Source organism: Melitaea cinxia, chromosome 11, assembly GCF_905220565.1.
Source record: "Melitaea cinxia chromosome 11, ilMelCinx1.1, whole genome shotgun sequence".
NCBI lineage: Eukaryota > Metazoa > Arthropoda > Insecta > Lepidoptera > Nymphalidae > Melitaea > Melitaea cinxia.
Window position 1 is genome coordinate 13837148 of NC_059404.1, and position 18638 is coordinate 13855785.

Genomic DNA, 18638 nt, shown 5'->3' on the forward strand with positions numbered 1-18638 from the left:
TTACGGGTTGACGCGTCCAATAGTTGTTAGCTTGTTTATACATAAGTACACTCGTATATTTAGTACAGATTATTGATCAAAAGAAGGAGAGATTATTGATGAAAAGAAGGAGTTAATCTCAAAGTTCAAATAAACTCAGACTTTTATAAACACTTCGATATTAAAATATTATTGATCTAATTCTTTTCATTTTTTTTTTCTTTTCTAATTTTTTTCTACGTAATAACTGAAGGCTATTATTGAAAGGTTATATTTAGGTAGAAATAATTAACTCAGTTCAATCGACTCGAACTCGTACAAATTAACTAAGAACTGACAAGTAGTAAAGCGTTACTACAGTTGTAAAAACTTTTGACTAAATCATTTGTTCTCACCAATAAACTAATTGTTTGTATACTAAACTTGGTTTTATGTACCTGTAGCTTATTATCCAATACGCTTTTATTTGCGTACCATTAGGAGGTCGTCCATTAATTACGTTATATTTTTAGCAACATTCAGCATATTATCTTAAAATACACATATAATCTGATTAAATTTTAGAAAATTTGGCATCGTGATACAAATTTCTTGACATGCATCAAAGTGAATTGTGTTTGTTGGTTGTTTTTTTTTTTTTTTTTTTGTTTGAAATCGCGCGTTCAACAACAAAAAAATATACTTGAAATCTTATTTTTCCGAACCCTCCATTCAGGCGTCATGATTAATGTAGACCCCTGAACATCTTTTTTTTTTTGCACATGTCATAACTAGATATTAAACTTTGTTAAATTTTTAATTGGTCCTGGTTATTTACAATAATACCTCGCTTTGTCTGATATTTCAAAGCCCGTAAGCTCGCTTATATATATATATATTATATATATATAACAATTTAGTGAAATAATTTATTAAAACAAGCAGTTAGATATCAAACTATATATTCGCAGATAATAATATTTGTATAAGATGCAATATTTACATAGATTTCACCTGTGTGGTATGTGTCAAGATTGCTTGAGGTGATAAAACCATATCCTTTCATATTGCGTAGGTATTACTTTGAATACGGTTCAAAGCACAAAAATTATCGTACGTAATTATGTATATTTTACAGGTTTTTAGTAAATTTTGTGTTTATTTTAGAAAATTAAAGGATAAAGCTCCAACCAAATTCTATAGATTAAAAACTTTGTCTTTTTATATTTTTGTTTACTTGTAAACAATTCTTATTCTTTAATTTTTTACTGGTAGCTTCAGTCAAATAAAAAAGTTCCAATCAAACTAAAAGCCGTACTGGTAGAACAAGCTCGGTTGACGTAGTAAATCTCATAGAAAACGTCCTGAACTAGCTGAAAGAACTAAAAGATGAGTGTCAGTCATACGTTGTTTGGGAGAGCTTAAGCAGTACCTTACATGTCCTAAGATTTACACTCCCTTTCATCATTTAAAATCCACTGCGCAATTATGAGTTCTCCCCTGTTTCGAATCTGAAAGAGTACCGGTGATCGCTAGTAGAGAGATGTATGAGCCCATATTCATTATAGATATTATGTATACACATACATATATACATATATCAAAAAGTAATGTACAATAAAATATTCGTTTCAGTATGTACTTGTATAAGTTAATAAATTTTGTTCACGATTTCTTTTTTCTTTTTCTTTAAACACGGCTATTACCATTGTTTAAGGTAAACGTTTCACAACATTGTGTAGTTTCGTACACAATTTCGTATTAAACCGTTACCAAATATTAAAAAATTATGAACCTAGTGGGTAACTTTTTAAACAATATTTTCATGTATGTATTAAATTACCAGTGATTTAGATACTGCTTCATGGTGAATGCGTAAAAAGGTTGCAAAAGAATCTGTATTTAGTACCTAAATATTTTTAAAAAAGAATATTTTTTCACTTCAAAAAACAATTTATATATAAATATTAATTAATTTAATTTATTATTATATTATTAAATATTTTAATATTAAAATTAAGCTCTGATCCTCCTTATCCTATATGGGGAAAGAGGCCTATGCCCAGTAGTGGAATATTACAGGCTGAAGTGTAAAACAATTTAAAAGGAAAACTGGTACCTATTTGTAATACTTTAGTGAGCGAAATATTATAAAGAAAAGTACGTGCTACATATATAAATTGATTCGTTTAAATCTATAAATATAGAGACCGAAAGTTATATTGGCAGACATTTGTTTCAAAATCTGCGACGAAAGATAAAACATTTACAAATTATTATTTATTATAATTATGTAAAAATATTAATAAATATGTTAAAATTTAGACAATATTCATTAAACAAAATACACGCACAATGTTGGAGTAGTCTACATATTAAGACTTAACGTGGAAAAATCGTACCGATTTGCAATTTCTCTTCTTAACTGGTTTTCAATTTAAAATGCGACTATCCCCGAAGAGGCACAGCTTATTCTATACAAATGGGATTTTTATTTCGTCGTTGTAAATATCGCGCTACATGCACAAAGACAAAAGAATCAACCATATAAAAACCACTTTATTTGAACTCTATTAAAAAAATAAAGAAATCTTGTTAAAGTAACTCTCGGAATGCTTATTATGTTGTCAACGACAATTGATAGATACTCATTTAATAACGCTCTTCATTTACTCAATTTATCATCAGTCATAACAATGTAGGAGTTTAAACAATACTGGGCCATCGTTTTAAATTTTTAATATTCAAAATTATGAACCATTTTATTATAAAGTAGCTGGCCGGACAGACTTCGTTCTGTCAAAAGTTAATAGTAAAAGTATATTTTTTATATATTTTTTTAAAGTATTAAAACCTTCCGTGGGTCTTAAGGAAGATATTTAAAAAAAATAGCCGAATTTGTCGAGCTCCTCCCGAGTTATACGCTTAGCAAAATTATTTTTTATTTATATAGATTTACATATAATTGAAAATCAGTATGTCAAGGTTTGTAACAAATTGACAATACATTTGATCTAAAGGGCAAATCACATCAAATACGTTGCGGAGCGCTGACCGTGGCTATAAAAACTGTCGATCAGTGTGCCACCAGTGCTACAAAAAACAATGCTATATTTTAAAACCGATGCTCAGTAAAAATTAAATAATAATAAAGAAACGCTTCATACTTCACGGCCCCTTACTTGGATTTAAATCCTTACGGATACAGGATTCAGTTGTTGATAGGATACACGTATAAAATAGGCACAAACGCCTAGAAAACATCTGTATGTATGGTTTGTATAAAAGTTTATCCAAACATTTATCATATTTGGTTATCCAACCGCCAACGCATCAGCTCCTTAATATATGACCACCGTCAACTTATTAAGTTCTTGCAGAATTTCGCAGTAGGTATATGTTTCCGCACTGAATCGCACCTTATCGTACTCGTATTTAATGGTCAACCGTCCTAAGTCAGACGATTACCGGCTGTACTAAAGAGTTAGGTAAGATTTTGGTTCTCGAGTTGAATGGATTAGAAATTGGCCTACTTAAATATAACAGAGAATCATTGTAATTTTCGTTTGTGATTGCGAATCATAACGCGTAGTGATTTGCGTTTTGAAATGTCTAACGTACGTATCTTAAGACAAATGAAACAATGAAAATTTATATTAAGTAATGTAGTGAGATGTAAATATGGGTACATATTTAGTAACAGCCAAAGTTTTGATTAATTAAACATTGTTTGATATGTATTTTGTAAATAGTTGATAATATAAAATTTACCTACAATGTAATGTCGATAAAATGATAAAAACTATTTTTAACAATCTTGTTTTTTAGTTCCTGATGACTAATGTTATCAAACAAAATATTGAAATAGGGCACAACAGGATATATCCTGCTCAAAATCTGGAGCACCTCGACTGGGGAAGTACCTCGCTGAAATACTTTACTGAAGATCGCAGCTAAACATTACTGCTCTCAAGTAGCGTTCTGCTCCTCGTGGTGAGTAAGGGTCAGGGGTAGGGTCCGCAACGTGCTTGCGATGTTTCTGATGTTGCAAGCGATTATCGTAGCTTATAGACGCCTGCAACACCAGAAGCATCGCAAGGTCGTTGCCGACTCTATCCTCAATTCCCCGCAGGAGCTCTGGTCACCTTACTCACCAATAGGAAAACAACACTGCTTGAAAACAGTATTATTTAGCTGTGATCTTCTGTAAGGTCGAGGTATTACCCTATCTCTCTCTATCTATAGGTTGAGGTAACGTCTTACCATCAGGTGGGCCGTAAGCTTGTTTGCGGATCTAGTCGTATAAAAAGACCCTTTTAAAATGATAATTATTGTAGCTAGTTTAACCTTAAAACTATATTAGTGTTCTATATTTAATTCGTTTATTATAATAAACTAGCGACCCGTCCCGGCTTCGTACGGGTGCAGTGCTATAAATATAATATATATGCGCAAAAAATGTGTTTATTTACGACATCATATTAGAAACCTCTAAAACTATCAATGTTCCTCTACTATATTATGCGCGCAGGTATCATACATATAAATCTTCCTATGGAATAGCTCTATTTACTAAAGAAATCCGCATCAAAATCCGTTGCGTAGTTTTAAAGATCTTAGCATACATACAGCGGGAAGCGACTTTGTTTTATACTATGTAGTGATATTATTCGGAATACTTTTTACTAGCTATGTATAAATGTCTCGTATAATATGAAAATCGTTTGGAAAAACAACGTAATCGTAAAAACTGCGGTTTTTTTGTTATCTTCTGTTTTGGAATAAGTGTTATCGTTTTTATAAGTATAAAATATTTATCTGTAAATAAGAAGTGATTCAAATTATGTATATTTCCGTATTCTTATGTATAAACAAAGATAACTCTTATAGACACATCGAATTGTAGATAAGTTAAGTTTTGTAATCCGTACTACGCGTTACACCTTCATATAGTACGTTTTAGATAAAATTATATTCTTAGATCTTCACGGTGATTATTTGTTTATAACTATAATAAACGTGTATATTATAATATAATGTATATATATAAAGTCGTGAAGCGACACGTAATTTTCATTTTTCTATATATTTTGAAATGATTTTCGATTTTTAAATATTTATCTGTTAATTAATTATTATAATTCTGATTTTCTTTTACGGATATCTATAATATATATAAAAGCGAAAGGTCACTCATCACGAAATCTCCGAAACTATAACACCTAAAAACTTGAAATTTGGCAGGTAGACTCCTTATAGGACGTAGACATCCGCTAAGAACGGATTTTATGAAACTCGACCCCTAAGGGGGTAAAACGGGGGTTCGAAGTTTGTATGATAGTCCGGTTTTTTTAAGTAAGAGACTTGAAATTCAAAATGTATGCTCTATTGATGGTGAGGAGGTGTCCAAATAATGTATCTTTAGAAATCAACTCTCTTTTGGGGTTAAAACGGGGGATGGTTGGTTGACTCACTCATCACGAAATTCCGAAACTATAACAGCCACAAACTTGAAGTTTGGCTGGTAGGTTCCTTATAAGCGTAAACATCCGCTAATAATAGATTTTACGAAACTCGAACCCCAAGGGGATAAAACGGGGGCTGGAAGTTTGTATGAAAATCCTATATTTTTGAAGTAAGAGGCTTGAAATTTAAAATGTATGCTCTATAGATGGTGAGGAGTTGTCTAAATAATGCATAGCAATGTATATATATAAAAAAGAAAGGTCACTGACTCACTCATCGCGAGAACTCAAAAATCGCTGGATGGTCCCATCCATCCAGGATGGACAAAGATGAAAATTGGCAGGGAGGTAGATTATAGTTAGTAGACGTCCGCTAAGAACGGATTTTGCGATATTCCACCGCTAAGGGGGTGTAGTTGGGGTTGATAGTTTGTATGAAACATTTACAACAGCTATAAGTTCGCCTGATAGGTTTTTTATACTGCAGCCTGAAAATAAAACTAAAAATGTGGTGTATAGAGAGGTTTTATAAATATAACCATTAAATTTTACTAAATTGTGGCTTTTAAAAAGTTACCCAGTGTGATAAGCATTTCAAGTGACTGAAATAAAAAAATAATTGCGTTGAACATCTTAATAGTAATGCATATCTTCATAACCATGCGAGCGTAGTCGCGGGTAACAGTTAGTGTATTATAAAACAAAGTCCCCAAAAGTGTATGTGATCGATTCCCTCAAAATCTATTGTACGGATTTTCATGCGGTTTCACCAAATGGAGAGAGGGCTTCAAGAGGAAGGTTTACGGAACGGCTAAGCCGATTTTGATAATAGTTTCACTGGAAGTTTGCTGGGAAAACTTTGTGACACACTGATATCAACGCGGGTGAAGCCGCGGGCACAGCTAGTGTACTATAAATGCGAAAGCGAGGATGTTTGTTAGTCTTTCACGCATAAACTGCGGAACTCATTGACATAAAACTTGGCCGCTATGTAGAGACCTGGAGATCTAGAAAACCACGTAGGCTACTTTTTATCCCGACATTCCCAGGAAATCGGAAATTACGCGAGTGAAACCGCAGGCGCATCTATTTTATAAACATTCAACACCTAAGAGAATAAATAACAAAGTACTTTAACGTTTCTTAAATTAATTTTGTTCTTTGTACTTACCCAATTTATACGTTTTAATCCTACGATGTAATCATAAAATTATTGTATTGTAAAATTATTAGGTACTAGCTGTGCCCGTGACTTCGTCCGCGTGTAATTTAACAAAAAATTTATTGTTCAGTTCGCAGAGTTATAAAATAAATAAATTTCGAAAACAATTAACCTAAGTTACTCCTTATTACATCAGCTATATGTCAGTGAAAGTCCCTTCAAAATCACATCCATTTTAGAGATTAGCCGATTTTAGACGGACAAAAATTGTAATAAAAATGTTATTTTGGTATACATAATTATGTGTCGTGTACATCCATGTGTATTTAGTAAAAAGCGGTTTCTTTTAATATTACAAACATACTCCAATTTTATTTATTCGTATAGATAATTGCATATAGTTACTCTTTTTGTTTTAGATCCCTAATTATAAATAATGATACTTTTTATGATCAGCTAGATGTTCCGCCTGGTTGCACAAACGTTGAATTTTTATACTTATTTGTTATCTTAGTTTATCGTCCGCATGGTGAACCATATTTAAAAAGTAAATAAAAAGCAAAGAATTTAAGTCAGTCCCGATGATAATAACCGTCTACAAAAAAGTATCCATAAAAGTACTTCATCAAAATGAAATGAATATTTCATTTCTTTACTCGAGTTATATTATAAGAACCTACTTAAACGAAGTTGTGAAGTTATACAGTATTTCTCGTCAATGTCAATAGTAGTAATAACAGTTGTATTGCTTTCAAATCGTTATTGCATTTCTAAAAATATTTAATACTCCATCGTTTTGTCGAAGATATCTCGCGCGAAAGTGCGAATACGTATTATGCACGCCGATTTGAATATTACGGGTGTAATTTTGGCGTATTACTCGGTATTGTGCTTGAGAGTGGGTCAAACAAATATTGTGCCATCGTCAACTGTCAAGATGCGATTATAATGTTTATGAAATTTAATATTCAAGGCATATATTTTTTTAATTATTTTAACAAAATAAACAGTTGGAAATAGATTGTCTGTTTGTAATTGATACATTTTGATATTACTTATATAAAAATTGTTATTTAACCATTAGAAAATTGTATAATCAACAAAAAACATAAACTATTATAATACATTGCATTTTGAACATGGGCTGTATGACTTTACACTAATAGTTACGTTTTAAATATTAATATTATACAAGCATTTATAAAATACTTACTTAAATAACGAAAAAAGAGTGTGATTAAGAAGAACACACGATTGAAGTAAAACTATAAACGATAAATAACTCTCTCTTTCTATCTTTATTAACTTATATATCTCTCTCTTTCAACTTCCGTTGGCCTCACCCGATCACACTTTTCGTAACGCTCTCGTGATGCTTCGCCAGTTTATTCCCTAAGTCAAGCCTGCGTAAAGAAGTTTTACTTCAATAAAAAAACTGGAAAGTTATAACTATTCTTATTGCGTTTATTTCTATGTATTTATTTCTAAAATATTATTGTGTCTATTTCTATTCATCACTTGTTACATAATACCAGTCTAAAATAATTAATCTTTGCTATTGATTTATACAAATGTAGCAAGCAACGCGTATTCTCTCTCCATAATACTTTCCCACTTGTTGAGTCTCTATAAATCGACACGTGGCCTGTGATTATATAAACAATGAATTCTCTAGCTGTTCATACTATGAATGCTCCTATAACATAACAATTGTATAACAATAATTATTGATTTATATGCTAACATGTTTTTTATATCGGCGTTAACGATGGCAAAGCGATAATAGTCATCGTATTGCATGGGTAATTTAGAATATCGCACAAAATCACGAGTCAACACCGTTTTTGAAATTAACGGTATACTGACGGTTTCGTCCTGAACGAGTGAAACGATGTTATAGGAGACCTACTTATAATTAAAATTTATAAAAACAATTAATTTCAAATAATAAAAATAAATAATACTAATTATGCTGTTATAAAAATTATAAGTATTAGATTTTTTTAATAACGTCTGCGCCAATTTTATTAACCGAGACTTCAAAAAAGGAGGAGGTTACTCAATTCGACCGTATATATTTATATTTATGTATGTTCGGGGATAACTTCGTCGTTTATGAACCGATTTTGATAATTCTTTTTTTTGTTGGAAAGGAGATATCCTAAGGGTGGCACCATCATAATAAAACCAGGATCTGATGATGGAATCCCAGAGAAATCGAGGAGAACCCTTGAAAATCGTAGTGACGACTAGTGCGTTTATTAATTTTTTTCGTCTATTTACGTTGTCTTATCGATGTAATAAGGTCCTTTTTTTCGTAGGTAAGTATAGGGATAATTCAACAATTAAAAAAACAGCCCGACAAAATTTTACCTTTATTTATAAGATTTTAAGCTGCGCAAAGTTATTTATTTAATAAATAAAATCATTGCAATCAATTTGTATTTTTTTCTCTTACAAACAAAGTCACCAAGATAAATGCAACAAAAATCCTTTTTTTAATAAGGTAAATTACTATTAAAAATATTTTTAGTTAAAAACTTAACAAATTAAAGCGAAGAGTATCTGCGTTAGGTAAATCCCAACAGTCGTCCCATTACACACAGAAGCATCAACCTGATTTTTATTGAATAACATCTCTGGTTTCCAGTTTAATACTATTATAGCTAACGAACTTTACTTACGAATAATTACACAGGCACACAAAAAAGTCCTGTGTGGCTACGGTAGTAAAGAATATAGCTAGGCCCTCTCTTCCCGTGGGTGTTGTAAGAGGCGATTAAGGGATAACACAGTTCCACTACCACCTTGGAACTTATAAAGCCGACAGATGGCGGGATAACCATTCAACTGCTGGCTTTGAAATACACAGGCCGAAAACTGCGGTCACCAACCCGCCTGCCCAGCGTGGTGATTATGGGCAAAACACACGAGTTCACGCTATTTTAGGCGTGAACTTGTGGAGGCCTGTGTCCAGCAGAGGACTGTGATAGGCTGAAATGATGATGATGATGATGATGATGATGATGATAAAAAAAGTGCTTGGTATCTTTGACCAGATCCATCTACGGTTAAGTATTTCGATATGCTGAATCCGAATTTGGGGTCTTTATTTTTTGGGTTCAGTACATTGAAATACAAGAAACATACTTGTGCTAGTTAGAAAAAAATGTATAAATGGATTTTTTTGCGATTTTTAGCCATTTTTGGTTCGGTTAGCGGTAGCGGTTTTATCTGTTTTGATACTTATATTAGACTATGTCATCATCATCATCATCATTACAGCCTATACAGTCCACTGCTGGACATAGGCCTCCACAAGTTTACGCCAAAAATAACGTGAACTCATGTGTTTTGCCCATAGTCACCACGCTGGGCAGGCGGGTTGGTGACCGCAGTACTGGCTTTGTCGCACCGAAGACGCTGCTGCCTGTCTTCGGCCTGTGTATTTTAAAGCCAGCAGTTGGATGGTTATCCCGCCATCGGTCGGCTATGTTAGACTATGTATTGTTCTTGAATAAGCAGGCTTTATACCGCTCCCAAGTGCTGAGGCCGACATACGGTCTGAGACTGGCTACCCGGGCGTCCTGGATATCACCCGTAAATAGGTTCCCTGCGATACAAAAAAAAAGACTATACCGCAAACATATTGTTTAAGATAGAACAATAAGACCATAAGATAAGCGTCAGAAGATTAATTATCAGGTATAAAAATTGATATTAAAACCTACCTATCGTCAGGAATGCTGAGATGTTCTAGGCCAAAAAGGTGCTAAGGCCAAGTAGAGACAAAAGTTGAAAATGTCGACAGTTAATTTACTAAGGCTTAGGTGTAGATAAGTTATCAAAATGTCCGTGAGCTAATAAAATCTAGGTTCAAGACCATTCGTTTCAGTTTTACACCTTATATAAAAATACTTATTTAGAGTAGATAGATAGATATTTGTCAGTTGTTAATAGTAATGAAAATGAACGAAGCGAAAAGACTAGAGTTAATTAATATAATTACGTAGCAGAAAGACGTTTAGAAAAAAGTCATTGTTAAGTAGGTAAAGGTATCGTAATTAGTATTGATAGAACAGTCGCATCATTAATGTAATCATTTGACTTCTAGTTACACGGGCTGTCACGGTCTTGTTGCCATTTAGTTTGATAAACGATTTTTGTATACTAAAAAGTTTAAGGCTTTAATATTACGTGAAGACAGGTGATATCGTTTATCTATTAGTCAAAATGTTTTAAAATAGTGTTCGAATTTCGACGCTACTAAATTAAATCGCACATAAGTAGTTTATAAAAAACTTTCATTAGTTATTTGATTAGAAAGGTTATCTTTTGATATTTTCGTCAATTTTGCCAACCCTGTAAACGAGATCAACATTTTTTTTTCTTCTTAATTTGGTAATATTTTTGGACGCTCCGGTTTCCAGGTGACAGAATGTCTCGCAATAAAGACAAGCATGAGGGCGCTAGCGGGCGCACATACCACATTATGTCGGAGGCGGAGCGGGCATCTGGCAGGCGCGGTGGCTGGAATACGCTTGAGGTGAGAGATATTTGATATTATCAATTCGTAAAATACAAAAATCACGTATTTTGATGAACTCCTACGAGAAATTTACGCGAAGACTAAACATTTTTTATTTTTTAAATTACCACAAAGATGAACTTAGAAGTCGTTGATTAAGACACTTTAAATGTTGTTGTGGCTAAATCTCTATATATTAATCTAATATATAAAATTCTCGTGTCGCGGTGTTTGTAGTTAAACTCCTCCGAAACGGCTTGACCGATTCTCATGAAATTTTGTGTGCATAGTGGGTAGGTCTGAGAATCGAACAACATTTATTTTTCATCCCCCTAAATGTTAAGGGTAGTCCATCCCTAATTTTTTTTTAATTTTTTGATAAATTATTTATTTTTTATTTTATTATGATTTGGCGTTAAAAATACATACAACCCTAAATTTTCACCCTTCTACCACCAACCCCTATTTTTAAATAGCGTTTAGCGGCAAGACAACGTTTGCCGAGTCAGCTAGTATATTTATAAATTACGCGTCACGTTCTTTGTCCGCGATGAACTCCTAAACTACTTAACCGATTTTAATCAAATTTGCACACCGTGTGCAGTTTGATGCATCTTGAAAGATAGGCTATATTTTATTTTGATAGATCTAATTATTATATTTAAGGAGAAAAAAATTAGAGCGGTACGAAGTTCACTAGGTCAGCTAGTTTATCATATAAGTATCAAGTGCTGAATCTTAGTGACGATTTCTGGATTTAACATTTTACAAAACTGTAATAGTTATAGAAACAAATCAAAAACCTATTTGTCTTCCCTTAATAGAACAATTTTTCCGTACATACATTATTAAATAATAATATATCTGGAAATTTTAAACCGAATCTAATAATTGTATTTTAATTACTACAATGCATAAATGTCCTTATTAATGTTTATGAAATAACATTAAACCCTAAAGGATAAACATAACAGGAGCCTTATTGATGTCCGCATCTATTCTGCAATGCTTAGGTGTAAAAGGCAGTAATCGCTTTTCGCTGCTAAACAATGTGAAACTTAGAAACTTACATTTCTTTCCTAATTACAATTAAATAAATAAATAAATATTAACAACATAAGTAGTACATAGTGTTTCTAAAGTAAGCAACTTAATGCTTGTGTTATAGGTAACAGCCGACTGGGTGTAATATATATATATATATATATATATATATATATATATATATATATATATATATATATATATTTATATATATTACACCCAATATATAAATATATTACACCCAGACTCGGGGTGGAAATCGAACCCACGACCGGGGCCGACCGACCCAGGGGCAGAAAGCAGCATTACAATCTGCGCCACCGAACTATTAAAAATTGTAAAATTGTAAAACTACTACTTTATTAAATCTAACACCTCACCACATGTAACCAAGGTGGGGGTTAAAGAGTAGCTGAAAAACACATGAAAAACATGGATAACCCTTTCAAAGCGTCCTCAAATATTCCAGATAACAGGAGGTGTGCGCGCTCTGGCGCCTCCACTGTTTCAACTGACGCACCTGACCGCGCTGTACTTGAACGACAACTCGCTGCAGAAGATCCCGCCGGACATCAGCCAGCTAACGAACCTCCACACGCTCGATATGTCAAACAATAAACTTAGGAACCTGCCCGCTGAGCTCGGAGATCTGATACAGCTAAGGTAATAAACTCACAAAAAAAACTCTACATCAAAAATTACTCAAATAACTTCTTTGCCGACCCTTTAGTCCTCTCCAGGAGGTCTGGTTACCTCTTAGCTGTGATCTTCTGTAAGGTTGAGGTACTTCTCCAATCGAGGTGCTCCAGATTTTGATCAGTATATGCTGTGCCCTACCTAAGTTAAATTGAATTATAGTAAAGCTACCCCCGAATCGGAATTTAGATTCAGTAAGGAAGAATCAGCAAGGAACTTCGCTCTTTTAACATTACCCTTCTTCTGAGTTCGACGGGTTCAAATATACTGCATATCTGTAAAGGTTTTAATTGATTATTCCTAGCTCATTGTAACTAAAGTATGTATAGATAAAATTTAAACGTAAACACATTTGTTTTCAAATAATTGTTCATCGCGTCTTTCGAGGCAGATGGATGGATAAATTAAATTGATTGAAGGTCGCATCTCATATGTAAGTTATGCACACGGTAAAAACTTCAGTTAAATTAACTCATACATCTATACTAATATTATAAAGCTGAAGAGTTTGTTTGTTTGTTTGTTTGAACGCGCTAATCTCAGAAACTACTGGTCCGATTTGAAAAATTCTTTTTGTGTTAGATAGCCCATTTATCGAGGAACGTTATAGGCTATATATCATCACGCTAAGACCAAAAGGAGCGGAGCACCAATGAAGAATGTTTCAAAATCGAGGGTTCTTTTTCCTTGTGAGAGCTTCCGCTGCGTGCGCTGTGAAAACAGTTAAAGTTTCGCAAAAATCATGTATGACAGAATTGATCCTCTTTAAAAGTTCTAAAAAGAAGTCCGCGACAGCATATATCTTTTAAGGTTGGCTCACTATAACCTTTTTTATGCTAACTAAGTTTGTTCTAAAATAATGCATTATTTGCGAAGATGTTTTTATAAACATAATATTAATCCTTATCTAAATAAATACATTATTTATCACAAGTATTTAATTTAAAATAAAATAGCTTTTTACATAATTCGATTTCAATGAGTATCTCAGGAGATATCGCAATTTTAAAATAACATCGCAGTAAAATACTGATCAAGTATTGCGCGCGCCTCTGTTCCAAGCGGACGAAGTCGCGCGCAGAAGCTAGTGAAAAATAAATCGCCAAAATACATAACTACCGTTCGACTGCACCAAATAGATTATTCTTTTAATGATATGTTCGTTATTTATTTATGCAAGGGTTGTGTACAAGAAAATTTAGAAAAAAAATCGATATTTCACGAAAAAAATTCGTAGTACTAATTTCGCTGGACCAGCTAGTTTTATATATTATTTGCTGTAAGTTTATCAAATATTACAATTAACGATGACGTATAAAATAATCAGAGAAAGCTGTAGTATTGATAAGATGCTCGTATTATTGCCTCGATGTTTAATTTAAACGTAAATAAAGAATGTTGTTTTATTAATTTGAATTGTTGATTCGTTGAATATATTAAACCATACATAGATAAACTGTTAAATACGATTTCATAAATAACGAACATATTTTTGTAAGCATTAATAAGCATTTTTTGTTCTTAAGACAAAGTTTATAAATTATTTCTAGATAGACTTAGGGGTAATTTTGGTACTATATTTTTGTGTCATACTAACTTGTTCTAAGTGCTCTTTTGTTAAGGAAAAATGAGTGTAGTGTGCGTCACTTATTATGTTAATAAATTCCAGTAAAAAACTTTTTAAAAATCAAGCTTTTATTTTAAATGCACTAAAAAAATTAAATAAACTTTTACTTTAAAACTTTCACTATCAGCATATAACGTCATTACATAATTTATATGATAAAAAAGCTTGTGGGCGAGATTTAAGTACTCGTATTTATTTAGTTTAAAAATTATAAAAATTAAAATCAATTAGATTATTATTTACTTTATACCTTAATGTACGTAGGTAAATTTGGCAATATCATTATATCCGCCGTCTTAAGTATGGACGCCATGTTGGATTTAGAATGACGTCACATAGCTAAACATGCGTTGTCATTCAAAGTAAACGTGTCAACACAAACTTCAGCTCAATCAGTAAAAGATAGGTATATCAAAATTGAGTTGCTAGATTTCATCCTAACAAACATACATTCTTACATATATATACTTACATTGCAAGTTAAAAATATCGAATCATATGTCAAAATTATTCGAATTTTCCTCAAATGTATGAAAAATTGTTATTGATTATTAATTTATGAAATTTTAGAACAAAAATACATTAGAAATCGGTCTGTATTAACATATATCATTAAATGTACAACACAACTACAGGAAAAAATAACACATCGCTTGCACGAAATATTCATACAAAAACAGTATCGTACGCAGTAATGTTATTAAACAAAATGTAAACAAAACAAAAACATCCAAGGTGTTCTTAAAATTTAAATAAAACAGCAATTATCATAGAATATATAAATGTATATAAAGATTGAGACGCTTATAAAATAAATATAGCAGCTTGTTAGACCAGTACGACTACACTCTATCGCCTTCGTAAAGATCATTATGATAACTAGATAAAGCACCTTGAAACGTAAATAAAGTATGATATTTGCTAAAACAAAACGGATTGCGTGCACAAGGTCATTGAACTCTGTCATTCCATGATAAGCGAACGAAATGACTATGTCATTAGTAAACAAAATATAATACAAAACATATTTTGTTTGATATTAATTATTATTTACATACCAACTAACACGAAGATTCTTTTAGCAATCCTATGCTAACTTTCGAGTTGATTATATTTGTAAGATGTGTACCTATAATTAAATATTAACGGAAGTTCATAATATTTTTTCTCCTACATTATTAATAAAATCTATTTGTTAAAACTTCCGTTTCATTTCCTTTTGTATATTCGAATTATGTACATTACAACAATCTTTAAAATAATATCTTCTTTGAGGTTGTCCAGATGTTTAATATTTTAATACAATTACACGTAATCTAAATTTGGTAAAATTTCTGTTATTTAAAGATTTATTTTTTACTCTAACAATTCAAAAGTGCTTGAAAAAACACTTGTGTAAAGTACATTATTTCGATTAATGTTTTAACACTTGAAGTCGATTATATACTCTACAAACATACTGAATTAAACCTCAACAATTCTTAGACCTTTTAAGAGGGTACCAAACATTGTCAATACTACTCTTTACATTAAAACTAGTCTCAAAAATAATGCAGGAGCTGAAAAGTAGTGGAACTGCCATTTGACAGCGATAGCTGCACAGTTCTTGCTTTTTTCACCTAATTATTTTTATACGACTAGGTTGGTATACAAGCTAACGGCCCACATGATGGTAATCGGTTACCGTAGACTATAAACGCCTCCAACGCTAGAAGTAGCGCAAGCGCGTTGCCGACCCTACCCCTAGTCCCCCCAGGAACTCCGGTCACCTTAGTCACCGCAGGAACTACACTTCAGAGCAGTATTATTTAGTTGTGATCTTCTGTAAAGTCAAGGTACTTCCCAAGACGGGCTGCTCTAGATTTTGTGCAAGATATATATGCTACTGTGCTCTAACCAGAAAAAAATAATAATTAAGCAATAGCAATCAGTTTTATTGGAAAAATATTTTCTGTTACAGGGAACTTCACCTACACAATAATTACCTCAGAGTGTTGCCATACGATCTCGGCAAGCTTTTCCATCTTCAGTTGCTTGGACTACAGGGCAACCCGCTAAGCAAGGAAATGCTTTCGATATACAACGACAACAATGGCACTGCCAAGCTGCTGACATATCTACTCGACAATTTACAAGGTTAGTAATTAATATTTAAAAGGGAGGTCACGAGGTGAGAAATGGACTTTAAGATGAGACTGTGTAATAAAAACATACGCGGTGGAGTATAAAAGGAATATGCCGACGTGAGATTTGAATCAAGAGCGTTGTCGTGCTAGACCGGTATGTTAACTATTACACCACTTTGCTATTGACATCACGGCCAAAATGGTTTAACATAAAGAAAGTTTTTCTTTAAAACTACCTGTCATTTGATTTATAAATTTTATTAAAATTTGATTTAAAGTGTTCAGACTTCAAAATATGGGAATATTTTGAAATGTGAACACTTCTGTGAAGTATGAACTCTTTACTGCATGTTCTTTGAGTAGGTATACTTCAGCTTTTAGTATCACACTGCTGGGCATAGGCCTCATTTTCCATGTAGAAGGATCAGAGCTTAATCCATTACGCTACTCTTCTTCGTGTTGGCTGATATATTGCCTACTATGAATAAAGATTCCTGTCAGGTGTACATGATAACAACCGGGGCCGATAGCTTAACGTGCTCTCCTAGGCACGGTGGGGAGACCTACAAGGACTAATAAACAGGTCGTAAATAAATATTTGTATAAATACAAATATCCACTCCGAGCGGGAAGCGAATCCTCAACCGTTGGTGTTTAGGCGCCGTCGACTCGATATTTAATCATTACTAGATTATACACCAGAGCTGCGGTCATCGTATGTAATGGAGTAGGTAGAATCGGTTAAAAAATATGATGGAAGTCGACGTTTTAGATGTACGGATGTTAAGCAAAATAACGCGAGAAGCACTTGACAAAATAAGTTTTTTTTTTATTATATCAGGAACTAACTAGAAGGCTGAAAAATTCTTTAATTTTTTACAATAAACGTTTTTACGTTTCTATCATAATAATTTAGTATCAGAGTCATCTGTGATTATCTACAAGAACCGATCATTAGTTCCTAAACAAGCTACTAGAGGGCGCTAGTAGTATATATATGAACTTGTAATTTGTAAGTTGTCATGAAGTCGTGATCATTGCATGAAAAGGATGTAAAATAGATTTAAAGAAAAGAAAGAAAGAATTTCGGTTTTTATACATTGTTTATTTTATTTTTTGTTTATAAGATTTTTTATCGGATATTGAAAGCCATTAAATACTTATTTGAGGTAGGTGAAAACGGTTATCGTTAATCAATAAATTTGATTCTCACATTCTCCAGCTTGGCATATTGTTTTGTTGCAGTATATTTAAATTTAATAAAAATGTATCGATAGTTTAATTATTCAGCTCAATATATAAATAAATAAATGTATATATGCGTTATATTATGATTATGAGATGTATAATTCCAATGCCTCTTACACTATATTAACACCAAAAATATGCCCTCTATGCAAAAAATAGGAGTCAATTCAGCTAGTAATTATGACTTTTGTGAATCCAGTTCCATTACCACCTTGGAACTTATAAAGCCGACCGATGGCGGGATAACTATCCAACTGTTGGCTTTGAAATACACAGGCCGAAGACGGGCAGCAGCGTCTTCGGTGCGATAAAACCAGCCCTGCGGTCACCAACTCGCCTGCCCAGCGCGGTGCGACAAAGCCAGCCTATGACTATGGGCATAACACATGAGTTCACGCCACTTTTGGCGCGAACTTGTGGAGTCAGTGGAGCGAACTTATGTCCAGCAAGTGGACTGTGATAGGCTGAAGTAATGAATATCTTCAGGGTACACATAGTCGTTTATTCCTAAGATAGACAATTAGATGCCACTGATATATGCGCCAATTTTTTTAATGTTGCTATTTTTTTTGCATAAATATACAATTATTACATTTTATTGCATTGAGGCACGAGGAGAAGTTCCTTAATCTTACAAATCACAGCTAAATACTCTCAAGTAGTGTTGTGTTACTTTGGTGAGTAACGCCCAGAGCTCCTAAGCAGGGGGTAGGGTCGGCAACGCGCTTGCGTTGCTTCTGGTGTTGCAGTCCATAGTACGGACGTAGGCGACGGTAACGCTTAC

At 32.9% G+C, this 18638-nt stretch overlaps 1 protein-coding gene across 1 annotated transcript in view; it reads left to right on the forward strand.

The window, feature by feature from the left end:
• LOC123657741 (CCR4-NOT transcription complex subunit 6-like) overlaps positions 1 to 16621 on the forward strand; it is a 28587-nt gene extending 11966 nt beyond the window's left edge. The window contains exons 2-4 of the mRNA XM_045593256.1: positions 11016 to 11131; positions 12627 to 12820; positions 16441 to 16621. Of these exons, the coding sequence (XP_045449212.1) occupies positions 11024 to 11131; positions 12627 to 12820; positions 16441 to 16621 (483 nt within the window). The 5' untranslated portion in view covers positions 11016 to 11023. The remainder of the gene's footprint in view (positions 1 to 11015; positions 11132 to 12626; positions 12821 to 16440) is intronic.
• The last annotated feature ends 2017 nt before the right edge of the window (positions 16622 to 18638 follow it).